Below are 26,377 nucleotides of genomic sequence, written 5' to 3' on the forward strand. Positions count from 1 at the left end.
TGCAGTTTTCAAGTCTTTATTGACGTATGTGAAACCAGGAGTACAAAGATACACAGCCTCCGCTACAGCGAGAGGTCTGCAAGAGCCGTTGATGACTCGCGGCTTTCTAACATAGTGTAGAAATAATTAAATATAAATATAGAATTGAACTTTATATATCACAGCAATTATAATGTTAAAGGTACAAAGTGGTGTTAAAGTAACACTCCTATAAAACTATCAAAATCAGTTAAATAAGAAATATAAAAATTTAATTTATATAATTAAAAATTTATAAGTAAAAAGCACAGGAATTTTCTCAAATGTAAATTATTGTATTAGCATACTGTGCATATATAGGCATAGGTTATTTTAGGTGTTTAGGTTCTGTTGGCGATTATTTGTATTTGTAGTACGTGGGTGAAGCATTTACAGCGTTGTGGTTCGAACAAAATTCGTCAGTGAAGCACTTGTTCCGGAAGTGTTCAAAGGAAATCAGTTGAGAGTCGTGTGTAAACCGTTTTTATTCATAAACACCAGGGGGTTTGGCGAGTGCATGGGATCACTTTAGGCTTGTTTTGAGGACGGGATGCTTGATAAACGAGCTTGGATCTTTGTATGCGAGGACGGGCTGCGGGCTCACCATAGCCTGTGCTACTTGGGATTTTTTGTTCCGAGTAGCAGAATAAACAACAACATACTGCCCATTATTCTTCGCAGCTCATGGTGCTCGTGTCCTGCCCCGACCCTTTCAGCGCTGCTTCGTGCAACTGGTTCAAACGGTTTATATAGTGATGATGATCACACTCGGCTAACAGAGTTTCACTACTCTTACGGCGGTACACCAGTTTCTTGGCTAGAGATTTAAAACCTCTTTTTCTGGCCCAGTCTGCCGGAGTGCGCCCTACAGTATCCTCGGCCTGAGGATTGCTGCCGCGTCTTAGTAACAAGTTGCAGGTGAGCTCTTTACCCTTGGAAGCGGCTCTGTGCAGAGGCGTCATGCCCGACTTGGAGGTTGCTTCCAGACGTGCTCCGTGCCCCAGCAATATCTTCACCACTCTATTGTGGCCGGCCTGCGCAGCGGCATGGAGAGGCGTGTTGCCTACCACGTCTTGTCTGTTTACTTCTGCGCCAGCGGCCAGCAGCAGCCGCACAATGAGATCGTGCCCGTGATGGGATGCACGGTGCAAAACGGTGGCGTGAGCTGGCCAATGGAGTGCCAAGGGCACCACCGTGTTTGGCGGTGCACCCTCAGCCAGGCACGTCTCTACCGTCACTGGACACCCTTCTTCGATGCCTAGTATCATCTTCACTGCCACAGGAGTCTCTGTCGAGGAAGGCTCCACCCGTGTCCCAGGCGCAGAATCTCTGCGCAACTCTCTAGGTGACGCAGACAATCCTACGTAGCCAAGTTGGTTCATTAGTTCATAAGCAGTTTCACCAATTTTGTTAGGAAGAAATATATCGGCGTTGAAACGGAGAAGAGTCTGGGCCACTTCCAGGTGCCCATGCGCAAGTGCCATCTGTAAGGGTGTCACACCAGAACGATTAATGGCGTCCACAAAAGCCCCACTCTGCACCAGTTGTACGGCCACCTCGCTGTAGCCGGCGCGAGCAGCTACATGCAGCGGACTATTACCCAGCTCGGAGCGGACATCCACGTCTGCTCCTGCAGCCAGCAACGCCTGCAGAACGTACAGTGCTCCGTCCTTGGCTGCCCGTAGCAGTGCTGGTGAATGACCGCAGCTCACGTTTGGGTCAGCACCAAGTTTCAGCAATGATCTTGCCTTGTCGGCGTCATGGGAGCACACGGCCTTGCCTAGTGACTTGTTTAGTTCTTCACTCGACAAACTATTTTTTACAGTATCTCTCTCTCTCTGGATCTCTATACGCTCCGTGGTGCCATGCATCTCTACAGCTACCTCCAGACATTTTCTCAGCAGGTCCTGCCCAAAGCTGGCTCTACTGCCACGTCTAGAACTGCAGCGATTACGAACGCTCTTACTATCACGTCTTCCGCCCAAGTAAGTGGTGTTCATGCTTCCATTTCTGTTGTCTACAGATCCATACTTAATACTGCCTCTTTGACTGCTGTTTGTTCTGCTACGGCATCCATCTGGTTGGGATGGTATGTGATTATTTGTATTATTTTGTTGAATATTTATATGAGTTCTTTGACCAGAACATTTATCAACACTGTTCGTTCGATTGTGTAAAGAAAGATTTTGCAGATCTTCAGTTGTTCTTTGTTTACTTTTTTGAGGAAGAGGAGGTTGTCCATCAATACTCCCTTGTCGAATGTTTGGAGGAAGGCGTTCATCGACACTGCTTTGTCGATTGTTAACAGTTACATGACGTTTCTCATTGATGCTGCCTTGTTTAATGTGTGGAGGACGACCGTCAATAATAACGCCACCCTTTTCACCAGGAAACTGTTCTTCGTTCCTGTTTATGGTGGCCACAGTTCCATGTTCTACGATGGCTGTGGATGGTAGAGGCTTGTTGGGTTGTTCAAGACTTGGTGACGGCGTCGGCTTGGCTTGGTGTAGGGGAGCAGAGATGGGATACAGCTGGGACCTGATGCCTCCATATCTAGCCACCAGATTATCAGTTTTGAGCTTGGTGATGTCCTCTAGGAAGGTGCATAACAGCGAGGCGGATGGAGGCTCCTTTCGTTCATCATGAGGTTTCGTCAAGTGAGAAGTTTGGGCTAAATGTTGTCCCGTACTTTCACGTGATGACGTCCCATAAAAATTGTTGCCAGATACATCATTTTTGAAGTATGAGTCTTTATCAGAATTTGTTGACCAATGTGCAACACAAGTTCTGGAATGGCTCTCCGAACTCGAATCCATCGTAAACATATTTTTCGTTGTAATGTCTGAATTTTTCGTACTTTTGGTTTCAACTGTTTGATTAGTGGATTCCAAAGGTATCTTAGCAGGCTCTATATGTTGTTTATGTTTTTCTGGTGACTTCTCTGGTAGGGTTTGTATTGGTTTCAAGGAACTCTGGTCTGTGAGTGGGAGGAAGAGAGGCGAGCCTTGCATGGAGGCTGGGTGTGGGGGTGTAAGACCAGAGTGGTCACCTCCACTAGCACCCCCAACCTCCTCGTGGTTTCCCCACCCACGCCCATCCTCACTGACTTCACTGACTTTACTTATTGCCGTCAGCGAGACTTTATTTAGCGAGTCAATGGGTGCCTGGAGATCAACATTGCTCCCTTGACATTTACTAGCAAAATCTGGCGAATTGATTTTGTGGGGCGTGTTCTTTAGTTTTTTACTTTGATTAGGTATTAATGTACTTGATACGATCATATCTGGAGCATCACTCATGGGGCAGTGGTCCGTCGGGAAGGAACTTGTCGGAAGACGAGGTCCTTCCCGGTAACGGTAATCAACCTTGATGTCCGTTTCCATAGAGTTGTCTAACTCTTCCAACGCTTTACTCGCTCGCTTCACGTCTATACCAATTTCTTCATTCTTTATGCAGTGTTTCTCGTCTTTGGAGTCAAATTCATGAATTTTTTCTGAAGGTACACAATTTTCGTCTAAGGACGTCGTTGGATAAACAATGTTAAAATTATACTCGGAATCGATTTTTTTGTCTGCAGTTGTACTCTTTGACATGGATGTGCAGGAGGGCATGAAATCTTGGTCGTTGGCTTTTGTATCTAAGACTAAGCTTTGTGGTTGCACAGCTTTACTGAGGCTTTGAATATCTTGGTCAGGACAATGTGTAAGCATTTCCTTTGTGACTAGTGTTTCACTCTCAACATGTCCACTACCTTTTACTATGTGGTTACTTGGATTTATTTTTAATTTATAATAAACTGTCATTTCGTTGTATCCTCCAACTGGTAACAGGGTACTAGCTTCTTCTCTATTTCGATAACAATTATGCATATAGTCTTGAACGCTGGACTTGGGGTTGTCAGTGATGGAGGACACAGCCGCTGGTCTCACTGTGTTAAGCGAGGGCGCCATGGAGGCGACTGTATCCATATTGCCGCTGGTGTGACTCCTCTGACGCGACCCCGGCCCTACATCGTCGCCGGAGCTCGTCCTTCTCATACCATAACAAGGCATTGGATTCGTAAACACTTTCTGTGTACATTGATCTTTGCGAGTCTGAATAAATTCCTGAAACGAATCCCTACAACTGTGAAGTCTGTCGTGAGACTGCCTGACGATGTTCTTAACGACAGTGCTGCAGAACCTGGGTCCTTTAACGTAGGCTGTGCGTTTTCCAGCACAATGTTGCACCAGACTTTTTACTCGGTCCTGCAGGCCCAAACTTGGTCTGGGAACTCTGCATGACTTATCGTTGCCTAACATCATTACTATCCTCCTAGTTTCCTCCCGCAAGTTATTTCCTGGAATTTTTTGCACAGACACAAACTCTCTCAAGAGTCGGTGGCGAGTAGGTTTTGCCTCGTCAGCCGTATTGGTTTCACGGTGACACACACCTGTGAAGTCGTCTGAATAGAAATTATGTGAACTTTCATTTGTCGGTGTCCAATCAAGACCCGAAGTTGAATCATGAAACGCATCGTGTTCCACCAGTGTTTTCCCCAAGGCGGGGGAGCTGTGACCTGCGCCGTCTGCGGTGGACAAGTGTGGTAGCGATACAGGAATGACACTTAAGGCGGGTTCACTACTCAAGTGGATGTCAGTAGTGGTGCCGCAGGTGCCAGCAATCACAGAGGAAGAATTCTCGGGGCTCCAGCCCGCAAGATTATTCATATCACCTTCTCCACAGCCTATATCATCGTACCCTCTTATACATGAAGATTTGCTGTCCTCCCAACAATACCCATAAGTTCTTATCATATGTGAAGAATCCACCTGTTCCGAGTCCACATTGTTACCCTGATCCCCCGAGCACCCGCCACATGCAGCACTGTTTTCATCTAGCGTGTAATTCGCACTAACGTTAACTTTTGATAAACTACTATGACCATTTTCATACTGAAATAGAAATCCACATTTATGCAAAGAGTCACATAATATATTTCCCGAGATGTCACCGCCAGGATCATTCTCCGCTCGTGTGCGTGTGTCTCCATGTGTACTCTCCTTCCTTGAGCCATTGGTGGAGTCACTCATTTCACCCTTCATGACAGCTGTAATATTTTTACTACGTGCCTGATCAATATAGATATTGCTTTCTCTCTCCAATCTTGCATCCTCTTGAGCTTCTTGGAAGGTCTCGTGATACTCGTCGAGGTCCTCGAGCGCGTCTGAGGTTGGCGTGAGAACGAGTGGTGGAGGGTTGTCGGCCGCATCGAAAAATACGTCAGGAGAGGATGAGCCGCTAGCGGGAGTGTTAGTGCCATGCGTCACCTCATAAGGGGAGGGAAGCCGCAGGGACGTGGGCTGGTGCAGGGAGAGTGGGTCCCTGGCCATTGCTGGCACCGATGTCAGTGGATTCATACTACCAGGTTCTGAATGGGGTAGTAGAGTGTGTTGTCGATCACTACAGTGTTGTACAGTGGAGGTGGCGACACCGGTGGTAGTGAGGCTGTCCCGTGTAGCACTGAGATGTATGGGTGTGCCAACACTACGGCCGCCACCCCATGTCTGGCTAGGGGAGTCCGATTTTTTTGGCCAATGACGTATCATAACTAATGAACAAGTATATCACGCTATTGTGATTTCTGTGTGTACGTATCATAACTATCTTCCCGATAGTTGTGTTCACGATGACCTCCGTGCTCGTCCCTAGTGCTCTCTTCCTTTTGGTTTACACGTGACAAGCGGCTGACACTTATTATTATCCGCCTCCTTTGTCAAAGATCGTAGATGTCTGACCTCAATACCTGGAGTCTTCAGGCGTACACTATCATTGACGGAATCACGGCTAAACATTCTGAGAGTGTTTATCTACTTACGAATGTCCAATCTTTTACATTTCCAGAAAGTATACTTGCATCATGATGGATACGTTTGCACGTGAAATGTGGTGCAAATACTTGCGCTTTAAGGCCAGTGGCGAGGCGCGGACAGCCCCTCCTCCTTCCTCACTAACATACCTCGCACTGTCTTGACCTGCTCCTCACTCCAGCTGCCCGTCGTCCTTGATTCTTTCTTTAGCATCAGTTTTATATGGGCAGGACTAGAGGGGTGGGTGGGCAGGACTAGATGGATGGGTGGGTATAGATAGTGCCGTCATGAGGCCTGGGTGGGCGCCAAGTGTTATGCACGGGGACTGTGAGCTATCTTGGTGCCCATAACCCCCGCATCAATATAATCTGGGCTTCCTCCTGGCATCAACTGCTTCACCACAGCCAAGGTATTGGGCAGTTACTGACGCCGTTATTCTGTGACGTCACCATTATAAATAACTAGAATGGCATGACATGTATACTAGTAACGTGTCAGTCCCACCTTAGGTCATCTTGATTTTAAATAGGCAATACAAAGGAATTGTATATATATATGTAATATATATATAATATATATATAATATATATATGTATATATTATATATATATTATATATGTAATATATATATAATGTATATAATATATATATTATATATAAATATATAAATATAATATCAAGGAAATTCACACATGTAAGAGGAGTTGCGTGTAGAGGGGCACCCAAAATAATAGCAAAAATAAAAAACCCTAAACTGCCGAGGGAAGCGCGGGATATCAATAAGTTCCCAGATATCATAGACTGATTCTCAGCACTTTGGCGTCCTTGCTTCTTCTTTATGACACACTGAACTTTATACACTTTTTTCAACTTTCCCGTTATTATATAAAAGCAACAGCGTAGTGATGGATAATTCATGAGTCATAACACGGAGTCAAAACATTGGTTAATCGATGCATCGACGAAAGAAGCCATTTCGCTTTGCTAAAAACTGAAGAATTTAGTGTAAAGTCACTACGTTTGCTCTTAAACTGAAGGAGTCGTGGCTGAACAGCAGGTGTTGTACGAAGCAACACAGGTAGTCAATACTGGGCCCAATAATACCATTTAGCCACTCGACATTAGTGTCTGGTAGAACCAATCCTCGATCACTGGTACACGGCTCTTCTTGTCAACAAACATGAAAGTAAAAATGGAAATATAAAACTTTTCAGATTCCTATTAATTGCAAAGCGTTGCCAACTTGGCCTATACTGAGAGCACGAGCGATGGAACATTTGACCCATTGGTTGTGAATTTTAGTTGTGATGTTTGTTGGTTTATGCTATGAGCGTTGCATATAATTGAAATTGAAAATTTCAATTATATGACATGCAACATGTAAGTTATCTGTTGTGTTTACCACTTAATACTGGACGATTTCGACCATATAATTTAGTAACCTTATTTATATTTAAAATGAGAAATAAGGTAAAATATAGCATCAAATCAATGCTTTGCCATTTAAGTCAAATACTGAACTATAGGTATATTTTCCCATGAAAATGTAATTTACCCGAGTGAATTTTAAAATAAATTATGAAAAATCGATATGAAAATAAATAAAAAAAGTGGCTCCTGCCTGTCAATAGCCTGTCGAGGTCCCAATCGATATATCTACTGGACAAAATACACAATCGAGTACTCCTGCAGTAAAAAACTGAAGTAAAAGTGGCCATCACGAGACGAACCTTCACAATTGCGTGATGCTCAGTCCAACAGCTTTTGCTTGCTAGTCCCCATGGACCACACATGCTAGGCTACAATATCATGATGCTCAGAGCAGCGTTTGTTCGGTCTGGACCACGCTCGTTCTTTTTTGTATTATTGATGCTATTGGCATACATCAATCTCTGAAAAACTGTAAACCGATGGCACTTGCATCGCATATCATCGAAATCTTTAAAGATTTCGATGCTTCGAAAAAAGTAAGCTTGGAAAACACATGGAGTCACGCCATCTATACAATGGACAACGTTGGGTAGAGCAAAGGGTTCCTACCTATCAGTTGCTCGACCCCTGTTATGGAATTGCATGTACTGGAAGACAAGTAAAATACCAACATTATATAATAATTTCACGAAAACTTCGATGGCTTTAACTATGCCGTAATAACACTCAAAATGTACAGGAAAGGAGTATCTGAAAAAGTTGCAAGACTCCAAGGGGAAAAAAGGTGGTTATTCAACTGTGCAAATCTCTGCTGTGAGATTTGCCATGTCTCCCCGGCATGGCGCCTTCTTTTGATATATTTATCAAATGTCCCTCCATTATTTATTTTTATTTTTTACAAGCTTTAATTTTAGTCTGAAATATTGTCTTGGGAGCTTCGGCGAGGTAGGCGATCCCATGGGTTTATTACTCCGTGGGTGAAAAAAACATGTTTACTGACCTAGGCTTTGGCGTGTTGAAGCTGTTGGCCTTAGTGTGCATTACTTTAGACCTTTATATGAAGTGGTCTGTAATAATGTCTTCTAGGTCAGTATTTTAAAGGTCTCTGAAATCAGCCCAGTCATGTCTGATTTGTAGTGTTGTTAGTCCTGGGGCCTTCAACCTTACCTGGTACGTGAGATTTTGAGTAATTTTTGTCGCTCGGTGTTGAACTTTCTCCCAGGCAGATATGTGCCTTTGAAGATGAGGTCTCCATGCATGGAGACAGTAGTCCAGATGGGGACTAAATTACCACTTTCTTTTCCGTGATTAACCCTTTAGGTTAGCCAAATATATTAACTGCATAGGTTAACCCCACATGTTAACATTCAGTGGGTAGCCCTCCTAACCACAAAGATCAACAGGATGTCAAAGATCACGTGGATCTGACCATGATTGCATGATTTAGGACACGATCATCCATAATCTGGTATTGTGTGCCAGCAGTTACACCATTGATCATTCCCCCCTCCTACCTAACCCCCCCCCTACCCCCTTCACTCTGAGCGGACCTCAATGACTGGTGAGTGACACAAGAGCCTCAGTTACTGACAGGTGCTCGCTGTAGAAGCTGTGGTCACCTCCAGGTCCCGCGGACCAACTTCACTGCGAGTAGTTACTAACATGTCCTCAGATTACATGTTAGGGAAATTGTGTTGAGTGTCGAATTTCAACTCGAATTTCGAATGCAGGAGGTGCCGAATTTGAATTTTGAATTTGAAATTTGAATTTGAGGTGAGAGATGGGCTCCTCACAGAGTCTGGCCGCCTGCCTGGCATCTTGGCTCTGTGCGCTCAACGCCAGCAGCCATCTTGCGAGTCGTTAGGGAGAAGCTCCCAAGACATTTTCAGTCACCAGTGACCCAGCAGGTGTTAGGGCCATATGTCAGGTGACCTTCCTGGACAGCTAGCCTTTATTTCGTGACTCTCATTCGACACACAGCCATGATCTTGTGACCCTTCCCAGCACATAACCTATATTAGTCTTATTGGTATTTTTGTATGCCGGTAGGTAGAGGAACACAAGACTCTTGACCGCTCATTGAGGACCCTTCCCTTTCTTTTTCGTTCCTAAGTTCTTTACCAAGAACTTTCAAGCTCTTTCTTTACCAAGAACTTTCCCTCTCCGTGGCTGATAAGCCTTACCCACTAGTTCTCCCAGGAAAACAGCCTATCTGTTAACAACCAGATACCCAATTGAACAAATCCACAAGGGCCGTGATGAGGGTTCGAACTTACGCCCATGATGATCCCAAACGCTGTCTTAGTCGACTAGGCCACGACATGGCCAATTATTGCTGGGTGAACAGGAGCCAACAGTTAGGGACTGGCGTCCAGTCAGTCCTCCCTGGCCAGACCAAATCACTTTGACCTAACTAATAATGTTGCAGGGTGATGTTGCGGCTGGCGAGACGAATTGGAGTGTTCGTGACTTACGCTTCTCTGATTGAGTTCTTAATGTTGATGGTGTTCGCGGTGTTTGTGCGGTACGACACGTTCTACGACGGCACCAAATGGAACCACACCCGCCAGCACGGTCACACCACCCCAGCCCTCCAAGCATATTATCCCAGTAAGTATAACTGGTATATGTGCTTCACGGGCTATTCATGCCCGTGCCACCTCTTGAGTGGCCTAATTTTCACCAATGTGGTATGTGCTCCAGTCTTGTGTGTGACCCTGTCCTGTGTGGCAGTGAATACCAGCAGCACTTGGCTGTAATAACACCTACTTGAACTACTCAGATTAGGCACAATTGTATATTTTGTCAATAAAGATGTTAATAATAAGTATAGGTACTATAGATTTTGTTTATATGTATTATATTTTGTCTGCATTTTATATTGGTTTTAGGGAATATGATTAAAGATAGAGCAATGAATTTTAAAACACTGCTGCACAATTAAAAAGGGTCCTTGCATGATTTAAGATTTTTAGTGCAGTTGGCTTCTTGACTTGGTTGTGAGTTCTTGACTCAAAATCCACAATCGTGGATCTCGGGTTCGATTTCCGAGCGGGACAGACATGGCTGGCCACGTTTCCTTTCACTCAATGATTCTGTTTAGCTAACAGTAAAAGGGTACTTAGGCAACTGTTGTAGGGTTGCATCCTGGGGAAGGTCAGTAGTTTGAACGGGGGTGGGGGGAAGGGGACTTCCATATTAGCATAAAGTATATATATATATATACACTCAGGCTTTGTGTCCCCGACAAAATATACCCAGATGGGGGATGTCCATCTGGATGGATAAAATGTCCCCAGATGGCTAAAATGTCCCCAGATGGTGTGAAATTCACTTTCTCAAGTCTGCTAGATTTTGTTGCGGTTCCCGAAAGATTACCCCTCGCAGGCCAAGATGGTATTCAATTATCTTTACGAGCAAAAGTTTTGGCTTAACTCATCAGTTCTATCATGCATTCGGAGACCAATATGGGAAGGAGTCCAAAAAAGTCAAACTCTGACTCAATCATTGATTACTTCATTATATTTGTTCCTAACTTCAGACAATAAGCATGTCACATTCCTTGGGGAGCTGAGTGCAGCCAAAGATGACAAGAATCTCTTATAATTGCTGTCAACTTTGGATTCATATACTCGTTGGAACGGAAAGAGTATGGCAACCAATTCTATCAGAAGAGTGGAGGCCCAATTATAGGCGCTCCTCACTCATAGGAATAGGATCCATCTCCCGCTGTCGCAACAACTGCACCACAGGACTGGTGCAAGGAGCCATCAATGTAAATATTATGAACATGTACTCCAGTATGTGACCCTCCTCTCCCACCCAATCTAAGTTTCCATCGGCACCTTTCCCCTCCTACACAATCTACATATCCAAGCGGCCTCCTGGTCAGTGTTGCAGGACGTGGGGGTGATGATGGTGGTGGGGTTCGCCTTTCTCATGACCTTCCTGAGAGGGTTCGGCCACACTGCCCTAGGTTCCACCCTCCTCATGACGGGACTTACCCTTCAGCTCGCCCTGCTCACCCAAGGCTTCTTCACCTCTCGCGCCGGATATATTACCCTCAATGTTCTCAGGTGAGAATTGGTATGCCTTCGGTATGCTCAGGTGGGGGCTGTGTAGCCTTCAATATGCTCAGGTGGGGGCTGTGTAGTCTTCAGTATGCTCAGGTGGAGGATATGTAGGATTTAATAAGTTTATGTGAAAGGTGTGTTATGCATATGTAGAGTTGTATAACTTCAAATATACTAAGGTTGGCTGTGGACAATACTGGAGAGTATTAACACAGTATACTGTAATTGGTGTGTATAATAATGAGGTATTGAGCTGACCGCTGCCTGCTTCCTGGTCCCCGTCAGTGTGGTGGAGGCCAACTTCGCCTGCGCCGCTGTCCTCATCTCCGTCGGCGCCACACTGGGCACCACCTCCCCCACCCAGCTGCTCCTGATGGCGCTGCTGGAGGTGCCCGTCTACCAGGTCAACGCTCACTTGGGCTACCGTCTCCTTGGTGCTGTCGACCACGGTGGTGAGAGTTAGTCCTGATCCACTGTTAGGAACACTGTCTTGTCAATGTTGTTAATCAATTGGATCTGTAGACGACGGAAATGGTTAAATAGACGAAGCACGCCTCTCGACCCCCACGTATTCTCTCCTATCCTATCCTATCTCTTGTCCTATCCCTCACGATCTCTTGTCCTATCCTCCACAGACCTTGTATCTCGCCCTGTCACTCACGAAGCACCACACAGATTATTAACACAGCTTTCAACTTGAGAAATCAGTTATTCTGCACTTGGGACTGACTGCCAGCGTTGTTAAGGGCTCACTACACCTGCCATTAAGTGTCGTTGTTTACCCACTTGTACCGTCGTTACTTTACTTAATTACACCTACTTAACCAGTGATCGCAAGGCTGGGGATAATTGTTTAATTTATTTGTTTATAGAACTGTTTTACTTACAATGTGACCTTCCTCTACAAGTTAAATTGAATTTGAAATTACTTATATTAATACACACTTATACACACTTTGTTGACGGAGAAAAAGATTAATTATTTTACTTAAGCCTTATAATTTTGTTGACAACACAAATGTAATGCTTTCGTAATTTCAAGTAAAATTTATGCTTGCCGAGCATATTGATCTTGGAGAGTATCTTATGTCAATACTGCCACAGGGAACATAAGAAGGATTACAGATTAAAAGGAATGGTTAATTCAACACAAACTGTTACATTTAAAAATCCTAGATAAATGTTTAACAATAAAAGGTTATTGAGGCATGTATTAGAGGACAGCTGGTTAAAACTGCGGAATTTATGCCAACCTACAGTCTTAACCTACTGCACCTTCTTAGGTTCCATCTTCATCCACACTTTCGGCGCCTACTTCGGGTTGGCGTTCTCGAGGAGTGTGTCGCGCAGGATGTGTGTGAAGCACCACGCCCAGGAGGCCTCCAGCTACATCTCCGACATGTTCTCCATGATCGGTATGCCACTGGCACTTATCTCATGCTTTCTCGTACTTTGCTTATCACTGCTATCCTAAGGTATCGTGCATTTTCCACTATTCCCGTGGCTACTGGCCGCCTAGTGTCTGTAAGAGGTGATGTGGCGTAACATGAGGTTGGGTTTCCATCGGTAGTGAGAATGTTGTATACAATGGGAGATTGATGAACTGATGCTCCACAATACAATGCAGTTGAATGAGAACTGCTATACATTGCTGTATTCAAATATCGCCTTGTACTTTGTCATTAAACTGTTAAAATTTTACTTTTAACGTAAATAAATTTTCAACAAATTCTTCAACTCAAAAGGTCCATAAGATAATCTGTGTTTTATTCGAACGCAAGATTAGACTTTAGTTCAATTTTGACATCCAATTGTCAAACATTTCGCGGAAAGAGTCATTGTATGTCTTCTAATTTCCAATTGACTTCCATTGCAAGAAGTGGCTTTAACCTCTTGGCCACCGCATAACCAGTGGTCACAATATCAAAGTAATGCTAATTCAACATTGACCTTGCATTAACGTTAATCTCGGATAGTGCACCCACTTCGCTCAGCATGGGTAAGAGCTTCGTAATACCCTAACTCAACACACTGCTGTTTGGTGTGCTTTGTTTTATTCGTATTACCCTTATGAAAATATTCACGTCAGCCTGGTGTACAGGTACGATGTTCCTGTGGGTGTACTGGCCGTCGTTCAATGGGGTGGTCGAGAGTGGGTCGAGTCAAGGTCGAGCTGTGATCAACACCTACCTCGCCCTCTCAGGCTCCACCCTCGCCTCCTTCATTGTCTCCTCCGTCACACACAAGTACGCATAGTCTCTAGCTAGGCTCGCTATAAGTTGTGAACGTTTAGTGTAGAGCCATGACTAGATACCACCATAAAGTTTTTTGACATAAGTGGTGTGTACTTCATGGTGTTGATAGTGATTACTAAGAGTGCCGTTACATGGTGACGCAGGCAACACAAGTGGACCATGGTACATGTGCAGAACGCAACGCTGGCAGGAGGCGTGGCAGTGGGTGCTGTGGCCGGTCTCATGATCCAACCCTGGGGCGCCCTCCTCCTGGGGTACTGCGCTGGTACACTCTCCACTCTCGGCTATACACACCTCCAGGTATATCCTATACACTTCACAATGTTCTAGCGACGCTGAGGACAGGTTGGCCGCCCCACTTTCTGGGACAAAATCTTGTAGACTTATCGAAGTCTCCCTAGATTTAAACCTAATCTTCTCCAGGTTGTAACCAACAATAGTCGCTGAAGTAGCGGGTGCCTATTTACTGGTAGGTGGACAGAGGCATCAGGTGTAAGGAAGAGTCTACCCCCCCCCTGCCTGGAAATCGAACTCTGGTCCAGTTTGGTGTTGGCCCACTACGCTAACAAATTGCAATGCTAATGGCAATGAAGGATTTCATAATTATTTGAAATCTTCCTTATGACTAGTTATAATTTTGTTAATTAACAAACTTAGGTATACACAGCAATGTGCTAATAGTACTAAGATGAGTCTCCTCCCTGGGGTGGTGGCTGGCCTGTCGAGACTGTGGCAACAGGGGTGGCTTCAGGAGAAGACTCGTCTCCACGACACCTGCGGCGTCCACAATCTGCACGGCCTGCCGGGCCTCCTCTCCGCCTGCGTTTCTATAGGCACCGCCTTCTTCGCCTCGGAGGATAACTACGGCAAGGAGTGAGTACAACCAGTAAGTCCACAAGTGTGGGAGGGTTGTGAATGGATGTACAGTATCTTATTGAGAAGATTTGTAGGCCTAGCTCAGCCTCCAATTACTTATATTCTTTGTTAGGAAAGTAGATATAATACTGGGTTTTCCCCTCGGTGTTCCAGGTTTCAGACATGAGGGGTTGGTTACATGTAGCTTGGGGACTGGTTAAGCCACAACACGTACATGCACACATAACCTCTATAAAATTGACATGTTGAAAATTTATAACAAAAATACAGAAATATGCATAACAAGAGCATCATAATATACCAATATATATTATAATTTCATATTTTCCAAATCTTGGCAGTTAAATTTTTAAAATTGTCTTGTTATATATAGGCTGTACCTGCAGTATCCTCGTATGGTCCCTGCCGAGAACACCACCGCCAGTCTCCAAAGCCTCCTGCAAGAGCTGGAAGACCTGGTTCCCGGTGAAGGTCGCACTGCTCAACAACAGGCTCTCCACCAGGCCTTGGCCACCCTCATCACCCTCCTGTTGGCAATAGTGTCTGGTGGCACTGCAGGTAGGTGCCACAACCTCTCCTTACCCTGCTCATTTTATATGTACACAAGTTTATTATGCCAGCAGTTATTACTGACTAAAGCTTTACTTTTAAGCTATCTTCAGCTAAACTCTCAGCTGAACTAATTAGCTAGCTAGCACTCTCGCTCGCGCTCTCTCTCTCTCCCATACATACATCCATCAGAGAGAGAAACATTCGCATCACACTACAAATATATAGTAGTGTAATGTGAATTATAAACATCACATAACTATATATTCGTATATGCTTTCCATGTCATAACTTGAAGCCAAATCTATTATTTAGGAATTCCTAGTTTAACTTGACATATTTTATACTAATCTACTTATCGTTCCAACCTGACTTGTGATGTCCTCCTTTCTTCAAGGCCTTCTTCTAAACTTCGCACCCTTTGATCCCATGACATGGCCCGAGCTGTACAGCGACGCCCCCTGGTGGGAGCTACCAGAGGAGGAGAATACACAGGAGGAACAATCTAATGAGATGCTTGGGAGAATCTTCAACATCCAGGTTGGACAGTGGCAGGAAAGGCCCCTTCCTGCTCACCTCAAGGAAGCAGAGTAATGCAGTGATGACCATTGTTGCTGAAAGCAACATTTGCTCATACACACTGGTCGTATTATACATCTTGTTACACACACATGCCGTACTTTACACCTGCTTGCTCATCCATGTGTAATATTACACATCTTGACACAATTTGTACTTGTATGTCTGTAAAGATTCAGCCATATATGACTACTGGCAGGATAAAACTAGGTTTGATAGGAATTATGAAATAATTGTCAATGTTTATTTAGTTTCACAGCAGCTACATCAGGAATTATCAAATTGCCCTTCGCATACTGCCTACAAATTACTAGAAAATTTGATTCAGTCCAACTAGATATAATTTTATTTAATTTGGGACCACCATTATTTGATTAAGGTCATTACAGTACAGTATTTACAAATCAAAATCATTATTACATTTTAATAAATGTTAAAGCTACTGATCAAATATTTAATAAATTATTTATAGTAATAAGTTTTTTGCAATAATATTTTCTTTGGACTAAGCCTTAAAATTGCTGTAAAGTATACTGTACAAATAAAATGACTAGATACAAATTTTGTGAAATGTTTTATATGGTGGGTACTGTATAGATACGAAAATCACAGTACAGTAGATATATATCTGCTTGATCTGTTAACCGACTACTAGCCAATCAATTTAAGAAATGTCTTTTCTAATTATTTTAAAGACTTTAGCAACCTATTAAATTTAGTTAGGTTACTAGTGAATGAAGAACAAGCAGTCAACTCGATCACCACCATTTTCTCTTCATTTTCCTCTTCATGAAACAAGGTCTGAATTTCTGAATCTAAATACGTACACACTGGTGTTCCACTTTGCTTGGTCGACCAGCCACTAAAATAATAAAGTGGATGTACGTCAACTACATTAGATGTATACGTGACCAAAGGTTAATACCAGTGGACCACTAATGCAAGAGAGACACTATAGTACAAGTATGGTACCATAATATAGCCTTTTTTACTGCTTTGTTATAGAACAAATTATTATATTGTTTCTTTTATTAAAAATGTAATATCTAACTATACTTAAAACAACATACAGAACTATATAACTAATGTATAAACTGCCATATACAAATCTAATTTAAATATTGTACCAGTCCTCACTTTGCTGTTTTGGTCTACACAAATATCTTAAATATTGCAAGTACAGTACAGTACTGTACATCTTATAGGTATTTTGGACAGTTACTGTGCTTGATTCTGGAATGTTAAATCACATTATTACAAATGTAAAAATATTTTTTACATACAGTACAGTGTTTAAAAAAAATTATAAATAATTAATAACCCAACATTTCTTAATTTTAATTCAGTGTTGCATATCATTTGTTAAATTAAATTCTTGTTGATTAGTATTATAATTGCCAATTTAAATGTACAGCATTTTATTTTATGTCTACATAATAAACTAGTAATAATATTTGTTATATTAATTCCATCTAAATATTATGTATTTCAAATGCATTAATCTTTAAAAATTGTTAAACTTTACCAATTAATTCTTGTTAATCAATTTATATAATGAAACAAATACAAGGGATGCTAGACTTCCTGTATTTACAACTTTAAGTCTAACACAATCTTACTAGTAATACATCACATACAAAACATCACTTGGTTTAATGCAAACAATAATATTGAATTGTTAACTCCTAAACTGTGCAGCTGTTTAAAACTATTACATTAAATGCACATATCTAAAATAGTTGACAAATCAAATGGGGGAAAAAACTGCATATAGTGACTGGAGCATTATAATGGTTAACTGTGCCCTGAATGATACAGTGGTCTTGTACTAAATACCGTGCATCCTGGGGGTGCTTTACACTACAAATAATGCAGTATTTAACGTATAACACCTTAGTGAATGGTTTTTTTTTAGACTTGTAAATTGAGAAGTTAATTGCTCTTCAGATGTTTTGCAAAAATAATCCATGACATTGTGTTTTAATCATTGCCAATCATGAGTAATGTCCCATATCTTATGTCAGGATACTAAAAGCCGTGTCATGAGGACTGTATAGGGAGTCTTATCTAAGGGTAAGAGGCAATACTGGTGGTGGTAGGGGCAAGGGCACACCTAAATACTGTCTATAAATGGCAATGCCTGTCTGTCCGAGGCTGGAAGGGGGAGAGGGATGGAATGGGAGGATGGGGAGAGAGACTGCTGGGTACCCCCACGTATAACATTATGTTTATAATGATGATCCAAACTGTTGCGGTCAATGTTACAAAATAATGACTTGAGATAGTGTTGCTTCTATTGACTCAAATTTCAAACTTGGGTTAATGTCAGAAGTAGTATATTTATGAAATTTGAGTGCATCATATTCTTATCCTGTTGTGGTACACAACCCTCATTGTGCCTGTAACAATTACTATACAGTACTGTACTGTACTTCAGCTTGTACCAGAACACACATTACAATAAAGGCATCAAAGCCGATACTAAAATGAATAAAAACGAGAATTATTATTCTGAACTGTGTCTAAATCCAGCACAACTACGCTCCAACTTTGACCTGTGATTTGCAATCACTAACCCCCATAAATTATTTAAGTTGCATCTGCCATGCCTACAAAACATCACTAGCTTTTGAAATTTTGTCTCACAAAAAAACAGAGGATAAGCAAGGATGACAATGCATGATAAAAATCAAATTAATGTACTGTAATTTAAACAAAAAATATGAATTCAATGAGAAATGTTCTGGCTCTACATAAAGTTTTAAGTCACATTAAACATCTTTATCACATGCAATAATGTACCTGACCAGCCAAAAGACTTCCAACTAGAAATGCATCTACAAACATTTTATAAAACACAACCTATTCTTTCAAATTAGCCACAAACATTCCTTCTGACAACAATGTTTCAACAAAACACACTTATGGCAAGAAATTAGTCCACCTTTTCCTTTCTTGCTGCAGGTTTCCAGTACAGACTCAACACCATTTTGAGGGAAAGAAGTACAGGTATGCTCACAGGCAGGAACAATGGAACGTATATGGCATACCTGTATGAAAATAAATTGGTCACATAAATTCAAATACAACAAGTGAAAGTATTTTCACCACACACCGACTGAAACAGAACTAGGATACTAAAATATATAGTATTGTACTCAATTCAATGTGCAGCAAGTTTAAGCTCTGTTTATAAAACCTGAGCACAAAACACATTAACCAGAAAATGATAACTCCTTCATACAGTAGTTAATCTTTATCTAAAATACACGAGAAACAAGTACTGCACACGGAACGAAAATTTACTTACTTCTGGTTGTCAGGAAAGTAAAGCAGTGCTAACATGGAAGGATGGAAGAAAGCAGCATCAGCCTGGGTAAAGGATCGACTGCAGTAAAGAGTTGCCTCTTGTAGCCTTCCTTCTCGGGCTGCTTGACCACATTCACTCCATTCCTCTACTGCTCCCCACACCCACCCGCCAACTTCATCACTTATTACCATGTTGCTAATTTCTCCAACGAGCTCCCACAATGACTGGAAAAGACAAAGTTATAATACTGTATTACTATTTCACCATGGTCAGATCTGCAGTTTAATGATAATGGAACCTGTATTCAATAAACCTCGATTTGGCGAATCTCCAGTTAGAACACACGCTTTCCATGCTAGATTTACTCGCCCAATTTGACAAATGAGAAGCGATTTGATTATATGGAAGCCTCGGATATGTGGAACTGCCTGGGACCAAGTTCATAGACGGAGGCAACATAAAAACAAATAGTCAAAGCCTTGGGAAAGTCACTGAGCATATTTAAAACCAAATTCTATGGTTCTTTTTTATTTCCAGTTGCAGAGGTATATATTCAGTAAAATATGGGCCTATTTTCCTTTGAAAATGAGATTTTGAGGCTTGGGCATGGGAATTATGCTAGATTTGGTTAAATCTCTTTACAGATAAGTTCTCATGGTAGCTGTCCTTCATATGACTAATATTTCACTCAGTGAAATCACTCATTGAGCTTGGGAAATATTAGGGTATGAATAGTAACACTCTTAATATGGCTCCAATTATGTTTTTAATGATTTTTGTAGCTGGACTCAATATTACAAGAAATTATTGGAGCCATTGGAATGATCCACATTTTTACCTGTAATGTAATGCGAATACTGGACAAATAATACGAGACTCTGGCCCGTGCTAAGCCATCAAGCTGCCACTCGGTCAGCAGGCATGTATTCTCTGAAGGCAATAACTTCAGGCCCTCCATTTCTTTCTGCAAAGAATCCAAAGCAACAAAAATTAAGCCTTAATGTTATATAAAAAGAACAGAGCATTCTGCTACCCCTCTTTCAGTAGAAGCTATCTTGTCCTCAAGATATGATCAGGTACAGCAACGGGGTCATGAAGAGGCAGGGAGTCACAAGGGTCGCAGAGAAATAAAGGGTCATGGAGAAGAGGGGGGGTCATGGAGAAGATTGGGAGGGGGGGTCGCAGAGAAGGCAGGGAGTTAAAAGGATTTATGCATCATTAATGTTATAAATCATAAAGTTGTATATTCACTTCAATAATTCAATAATTCAGCTAGCATAAAGCACGCAACATTGCACTATCTTACACAAAATGTAGTAGCAAAATGATTACAAGATAGACTACTCACCACAGATGGTATTGGCAGTAATCTGTGAAGATGAGTAAGAACAGTACTCATGATCCAGTGAGAATCCAGTGTCACATGGTGAGGAAATGATACATTTGCTTCAGCTGGAGGGATGTTGTGGATCATTACTCCACCCCAACGTGGGACTAAGAAGCTGAAATATATAAAAATAAAAGCATCAAGTGTAATGAAATGCATCTTTCTGTGCAACTTATTAGCAGCTTCCGAGAACTAAACGGTCAGGTACAATGGAGCCTCTTGAAAACATGCCAGGTCCCCTATGACCGGTGTAGCCCAATTCATACCACAACCCAAATCTGGCTTGCTCAACGAGGCAAAAGGAGCATGACAGCGGTCAACCCAAACCTGAGAAAACTGCCCAGAAAGTTTCAGGTGAAACAAAGCAAACCATTGTTCTTAGGAAGAAAATAAAAGTATAACTAGGCCCCTTTTTACAAAGCAAAATTTAATTCTATTTTGATTTGAAGTGGCTTTTGGGTTGGAAGGCTGAACAATGACATCAGTACACAGAAAAATCAGATAAACAAAATATAAAAGATCAATTTTGGTCATAAACTTTTACAGGAATTTACTCTACAAGATCTAGTTTTGGACACTAAAATAACCGAGACTACAGTACAATAAATTCCATAAGATAAAGTTTGATTCAACATGACCCACATTACTTGAATCCATCTAAATATTATACAACTACAAAATGTACATTGAAAGTATTCCAAGGCATCCTAGATAAACATATACTGTACTGTACATTAATATTAATAGTTTATATGTCGTGTTTATATTCCACATTCACTTAATTTATGTTACTTAAGTTACTTAAAAAAGGAGGCTGAGAACAAGTTAGAGGGACAAGAGTGAAAGAGTGCGAGAATCAGAGATGATGACGGAGGAGGCAAAGAACCAGGTAGAGGTATGGAACGAAGAAGGGACGAGAAAGTGTTCATATCAAAGGAGATGAAGCAGGTCGCTGGGAATAAGTTAGAGAGATAAGGGTAAAAAAGTATTTGAACCCGAGGGATATCAGTTTGGAATACAGTAGTATACGAGTGCAAAAATAACATTCCCTTGAGAAAAATCTTATCGTGCTACATAGCCAATTTGTCTGAAATGTTGCATTAGACAGAAGCTAATATCTATTTCCATATTTCAAAATCACATACACATTACCTGTTTGTTTCAAGTGGCTGACCATCTGATGTGTGGATATGGAGAGGCCTCTGTTTCTCTCGTGGAATATATATCACAAAATGTAAAGACGGCCTAGTCCATACAAATGATCCTAAAATATGAAAAAAAATTACAAAATTAACTGTGGTATTAAGTATTTACTGTAAATAAATGCAAAAGTTCATCATTGTTGGAGACAGGAAGCCTCTTAGGTTTACTAAGGTCACCCCTAGGCTGATGACTGACCTTTCCCAGGATGTAACCCACAATACTTGACTAACGCCGGGTTCCTACTTACCGATAGTAGAACACAGGCATCATATGACATAAGTCTCATCCTGCCCAGGGGTTAAACCTAGGCTCTTATGCTTGCGAACATCTGTACTGTCTGCATCACAGGTCATCCCTATTGTGTTTTTCTTGCAGATTATTTGTTACAATAAATGCTTGGCTTCCTCCAGCAAGATGCCCAATCCATATTCGTGTGTCTTACCTAAATTATTTACTGTTAACTACATGTATAAACCACACTATACATATTTATCCATGTATGCATTCTTATATATATATTATAATCATTTATTTGAGTTACATTGTGCCCTTCATTATTGCATCAGCATCATACAGTATTCTAAATAATACTGCAATATTTCATTCCAAAAACATTTAACTGTTCATCAGTCTTAATTTAAATTAGAAATTAAAACAAAAAAATTATATTTTTGTCAAACCTTAAAATTTTATTCATTATGCTGGCCAAATTAAAACTGAAGTCAAGCATTATAGCAATCCTACACACACACACATACATATATAAACAAGTTCATACATTGCATCTTTACTTGATATTCAGTAAAACCAATTGTTTTAAAGTTAATTATATAAACACCATCTTACCAAATATGACACCTTCTATTCAACAATTACATTCAAATTGTCATCACCCTGTATTGTCAAATTTCAACTTAAATAAAACTGTAATTATTGTAACAATCCCCAAACCAAAATTAACTACATTATGTTCATTTATTTAACATTTATATAATTTACCTTATGTAATGTAAAAATATCTTATACAGCATTATGACATTTTCAAAAGTGTTATCAAATGTTCAACCACTCATATCACTAAGGTTTTCATCATATTTTTCTCTTAAATTCAGTTTGCTTCATCAGCCTCTTCCTTCAATACATTCCACATGCCGACCACTCGTACAGGGAACGAGAACTTCCTTACATCTCTGCGACTCAGTTGCATGCCAGCTTTCACCAATATCTCCTTGTCCTACCTCCTACTAATTTAAATACTTACTTTGTCCACTTAGTCTCTTAATCTTAGGATCTTGTATAAAGTGATCATATCCCATCCGTTTCTTGTGTCCTCTAAGGTTGTGAGGGCACATTCCCTCAACCTGTCCTCATAGGAGAGCACTATCAATTTTGGTACTAATCTAGTTACAAATCTCTGAACTTTCTCTTGCTAGTGCTGCATACTCATATAATGGTCTCACATAAAGAGTGTGCTTGGACTTGAAAACCTCCATGTTTAAGTTCTTAAATATTCTTATGTTTGGTGGTCACCTGTTATGCCAAGAGATGGCTCAGAAGTGCTTTGAATTTTCATGAATTGACCTTGGGTGGCCATTCTGGGCTGGACTGATTACATTCCAGCGAGTTCCTAAGCAGATATAGGACCCAGTAAGGGATGCTTGATACTTCCCTGTAACACCTTATTGTATGACACTAACTGACTGTGCATAATCCTTTTCCAGGACACAGTAGTATCTTAATGTAGGGAGCAGCTAAATATAACACAGTAGCTTGCACAACTTAAAAATTTACATACCTAATTTGGCCTCAATTGCATTAATGGTGAGAGGCAACTGCTCTTGGGGCAAGGCATAATGATCATGGTGTGTAGACCATTTTGGGGAGACGTTGAGGCCAGACATATACAATACTTGAGATCTAACAATCAATTTTGTAACCTTCTCTAACTGATTCACCACTGGTTGCAGGTAATCTGTAAAATGAGAATCATAAATATCACCATACAGTACTGTCCAAAAATATTACAATCATGAACACAAGACAAACTACAAACACAGACTCGCAGACATGCGTCAGATCTAAACTGGAATATACAGCAATAATAGTGTGTTCATGCCTAAACAAACACAGCTATAATATAAAAGTCCATTACATGTCTTTTGGACTTTAAGAGCTAAGAAAAATTAACTAAGAGGAAAAACTAAAGATACTGGATACATCCAATTTAGAAGACAATTTAGACAGGAAAGAAGTAATATAAGTACTGAACAGTATATACATTTATAAAAGGATTTAAGAAAACTTATCAAATTCTGAACCTAGAAATAAAGAAAACAGGCCAACATTAAGAGCTGTTAAAAACAATGGTATAGAACAAAAGACGATAATCTATAAGCACTCTTTAAGTGTTACAAATACTGATAACAAACTATACTAAAAAAACAGAGTGCAAGCATAGTTATTGCTGGTAGTACCAACACCAAGTACCAATAGGTATACGAATACACAAAAAAGTTGAACTAACAGAACTAAGGAAAGAAAACAGAATAATAGGGCTAAGACACCTAGTGAAATGAAATCTAATAACCATTGGAATAACTCGGTGAGACAGGTGAAAAGAGCTTAAACAAGAGGAAGTAAGTTGATTGAAATTTAATATAATAAAACACTGATGTGGTTAATTTAAAAGTGCTAGAACTAAGTAATACTGCATTATAATAAAGAATCAGATATCATTGCCTTGTGGGAGATGAAACTAAAAGAGAGACAACTAAACAAGATGATATTTCCAAGAGGATGTTCAATTTAGAGATGTGATAGAACAAAAAGGGGAAAAATGACTAAAATTGTCATAAAGAATTAACACTTGACAATCCACAATACAGTACAGTATAAGGATATTATACTATTAAGATCTAAATCCAAGAAGACAAAATTATAATCATAAATAACAACAGCCCACCAGAAAATAACACTTGGACACGAGAGGAACTTAATGAAAAGCAAGAGCACACATTAAAATTCCCCAAATTTCTAGCTAGTAAAAATTAAATTAGTTACCATTCACGGCAGCCTTGGCATCCCAGTCAATTCTGGTGCGGTGAGGTTCTGGCACCATCAGTGTTAAGGTCACATCATATGCTGGTTCTGTTGGTACCTGTAGATGCCAATTCAAATCCAAAAACTATGTACCCGGTAATACACACAATATACAGTACAACTTTTTTATTTAAAATATTTACTATAAACATATTAAAGCACAAGGTATGTAACCAACTCAAGATATATACAGTATACTGTTCACTAAAGCTCCCCAATTATCTCTCTAGGAATCTGCCAAGGATTTTACAGAAAACTGGAATGTATTCCAGGGCCAGAACATGATGTGTAATTCCTTTAGTTTTGCTTCTATCACTTAGGAATGTTATTTCTAAAAAAAATCAATCTAAAGAATGCATTATCTTGGCTAACCTGTCTCATTGCTTCCTTCTTGTGCATGCCAGGGAGCTGGTGTAGAAGCCTACTTCCTAGTGCCCTTTTGTTGGCCAGTGGGTCTATCACCATAGTCTTTACCACTGTTGCCAATGACTGCATATCTGAAAGTTTATTTGTACTTTAAATAACAAACAAAAAGTTTACAAAAATGTTAATTTAAATTTCCCAATCCTATCCATATTAATTAATTTTTAAAATTAGGATATACTAGGTATATTTAATGGCTAATTAATTTGTATTTAAACAAATGTTTATTCATATACCACTAGAAGTACCTGAACCGTTTTATTGAAAGTTTAATTAATGCCATGGCATAATCAATAATGCCTCAACAAATGAGGCATTAAACAAGACCTCCAAAACTAAGACTATAAATGACATCACTATTTACTCCACAGTCACCACTTACTGCAAATGGTCAGAAAAACTTAACAATGCACTTGAACTCTTATGTAAACCGATACCAACAAAGGTTCACATCAATCATTGGTCACTAAATTACAAACTGAAATTACTATACAGTACTGACATATTTTGTGAGATTCCTCCCAAGGCAATTCCCTCATGCATGAAGTACGTATTCCCAATATGAAAAAGAATTACAATAATCAAACAATGTCCGCAACATCGTATAAATATTTAGAATCTATCAAGTAATGGAAATGTTATCATAGTCTAAATAATACGAGCTGGCAAGTAAAGGAAATGGTTATACACTAACCTACGTCAGGTCTTACAAAGATGAGTCGGTGTCTTCCAACAATTATGCTGACATTATCTTTTTCAAAATATTTTGGCTCAGGGACAACAAACACAGCCAAAGTGCCAGCAGAAACATGCATTTTTCTTGTCATTTTGGAATCAAGGTCAGCTATTGACTCGGCTGATTTTATCAAATCTAGTTCTTCCTTTCTTGGCTTTCTAGAGGATAAGTGAAACTTGATACCCTCTGGAAATAAATTACGAAGTACTGAGAAAACTTTGGTGGTATTTGTGAAATAACTGGGAAATATACTGTAGTGACAGTGAAGAACAGCAAAGTTAGAGGGAAAAACGTAGTACCCTTGTACTCTCATTACGAAACAAGTTAAAATGAGAGATCCAAATTGGTAGTACTGTAATGTAATGGTACAACTTAGGTAATATTATAGTATTGCATTGAGATACTGTAGTTTTATGGCACTGTACAAGCTAAATGTAAAGACGAGATGGTAGGCAACATCAAAATTGGGTCAACTACAATGGAAATGGAGTACTCCAAGGCTGTCCTGGGACCATTGTAGTTTACAATATGGAGTACTGTATATATAAACAACTTAGACACATGATAAAGTATAGTGGTATTGTGTGAA

The 26,377-nt window shown here is 40.5% G+C and overlaps 3 protein-coding genes across 9 annotated transcripts in view; 1 reads left to right on the plus strand and 2 right to left on the minus strand.

Moving 5' to 3' along the window:
* On the minus strand, positions 1–6,332 carry LOC123769242 (uncharacterized). The gene has a single exon (XM_045760290.2). The coding sequence runs from the start codon at positions 5,604–5,606 to the stop codon at positions 687–689; it is 4,920 nt and encodes a 1,639-aa protein (XP_045616246.2). The 5' UTR covers positions 5,607–6,332; the 3' UTR covers positions 1–686.
* LOC123769240 (ammonium transporter Rh type B-like) lies at positions 1,877–16,658 on the plus strand. Of its 3 annotated transcripts, none has more exons than XM_069309955.1 (10): positions 1,877–2,003; positions 9,727–9,908; positions 11,191–11,374; positions 11,657–11,823; positions 12,655–12,786; positions 13,473–13,617; positions 13,770–13,926; positions 14,366–14,499; positions 14,876–15,060; positions 15,449–16,658. In XM_069309955.1, exons 2-10 carry the CDS (start codon positions 9,731–9,733, stop codon positions 15,643–15,645), a joined length of 1,479 nt encoding a protein of 492 aa, XP_069166056.1. In that variant the 5' UTR covers positions 1,877–2,003; positions 9,727–9,730; the 3' UTR covers positions 15,646–16,658. The 3 variants fall into 3 exon arrangements, with proteins under 3 accessions (XP_069166056.1, XP_069166055.1, XP_069166057.1); XM_069309954.1 differs by lacking the exon at positions 1,877–2,003 and adding an exon at positions 8,881–8,944; XM_069309956.1 differs by lacking the exon at positions 1,877–2,003 and having other exon boundaries at positions 9,777–9,908; positions 11,199–11,374.
* Positions 15,861–26,377, minus strand: part of PIG-S (phosphatidylinositol glycan anchor biosynthesis class S) — a 12,711-nt gene continuing 2,194 nt past the window's right edge. For all 5 annotated transcript variants that reach the window (XM_045760284.2, XM_069309953.1, XM_045760285.2 and 2 more), the window contains exons 3-11: positions 25,747–25,974; positions 25,002–25,126; positions 24,591–24,687; positions 23,326–23,502; positions 21,480–21,591; positions 20,289–20,442; positions 19,779–19,904; positions 18,941–19,164; positions 15,861–18,680 (exon numbers count right to left, since the gene is read on the minus strand). In XM_045760284.2, the coding sequence (XP_045616240.2) occupies positions 18,566–18,680; positions 18,941–19,164; positions 19,779–19,904; positions 20,289–20,442; positions 21,480–21,591; positions 23,326–23,502; positions 24,591–24,687; positions 25,002–25,126; positions 25,747–25,974 (1,358 nt within the window). In that variant the 3' untranslated portion in view covers positions 15,861–18,565. The remainder of the gene's footprint in view (positions 18,681–18,940; positions 19,165–19,778; positions 19,905–20,288; positions 20,443–21,479; positions 21,592–23,325; positions 23,503–24,590; positions 24,688–25,001; positions 25,127–25,746; positions 25,975–26,377) is intronic.

Source organism: Procambarus clarkii, chromosome 66, assembly GCF_040958095.1.
Source record: "Procambarus clarkii isolate CNS0578487 chromosome 66, FALCON_Pclarkii_2.0, whole genome shotgun sequence".
Classification (NCBI taxonomy): Eukaryota; Metazoa; Arthropoda; class Malacostraca; order Decapoda; family Cambaridae; genus Procambarus; species Procambarus clarkii.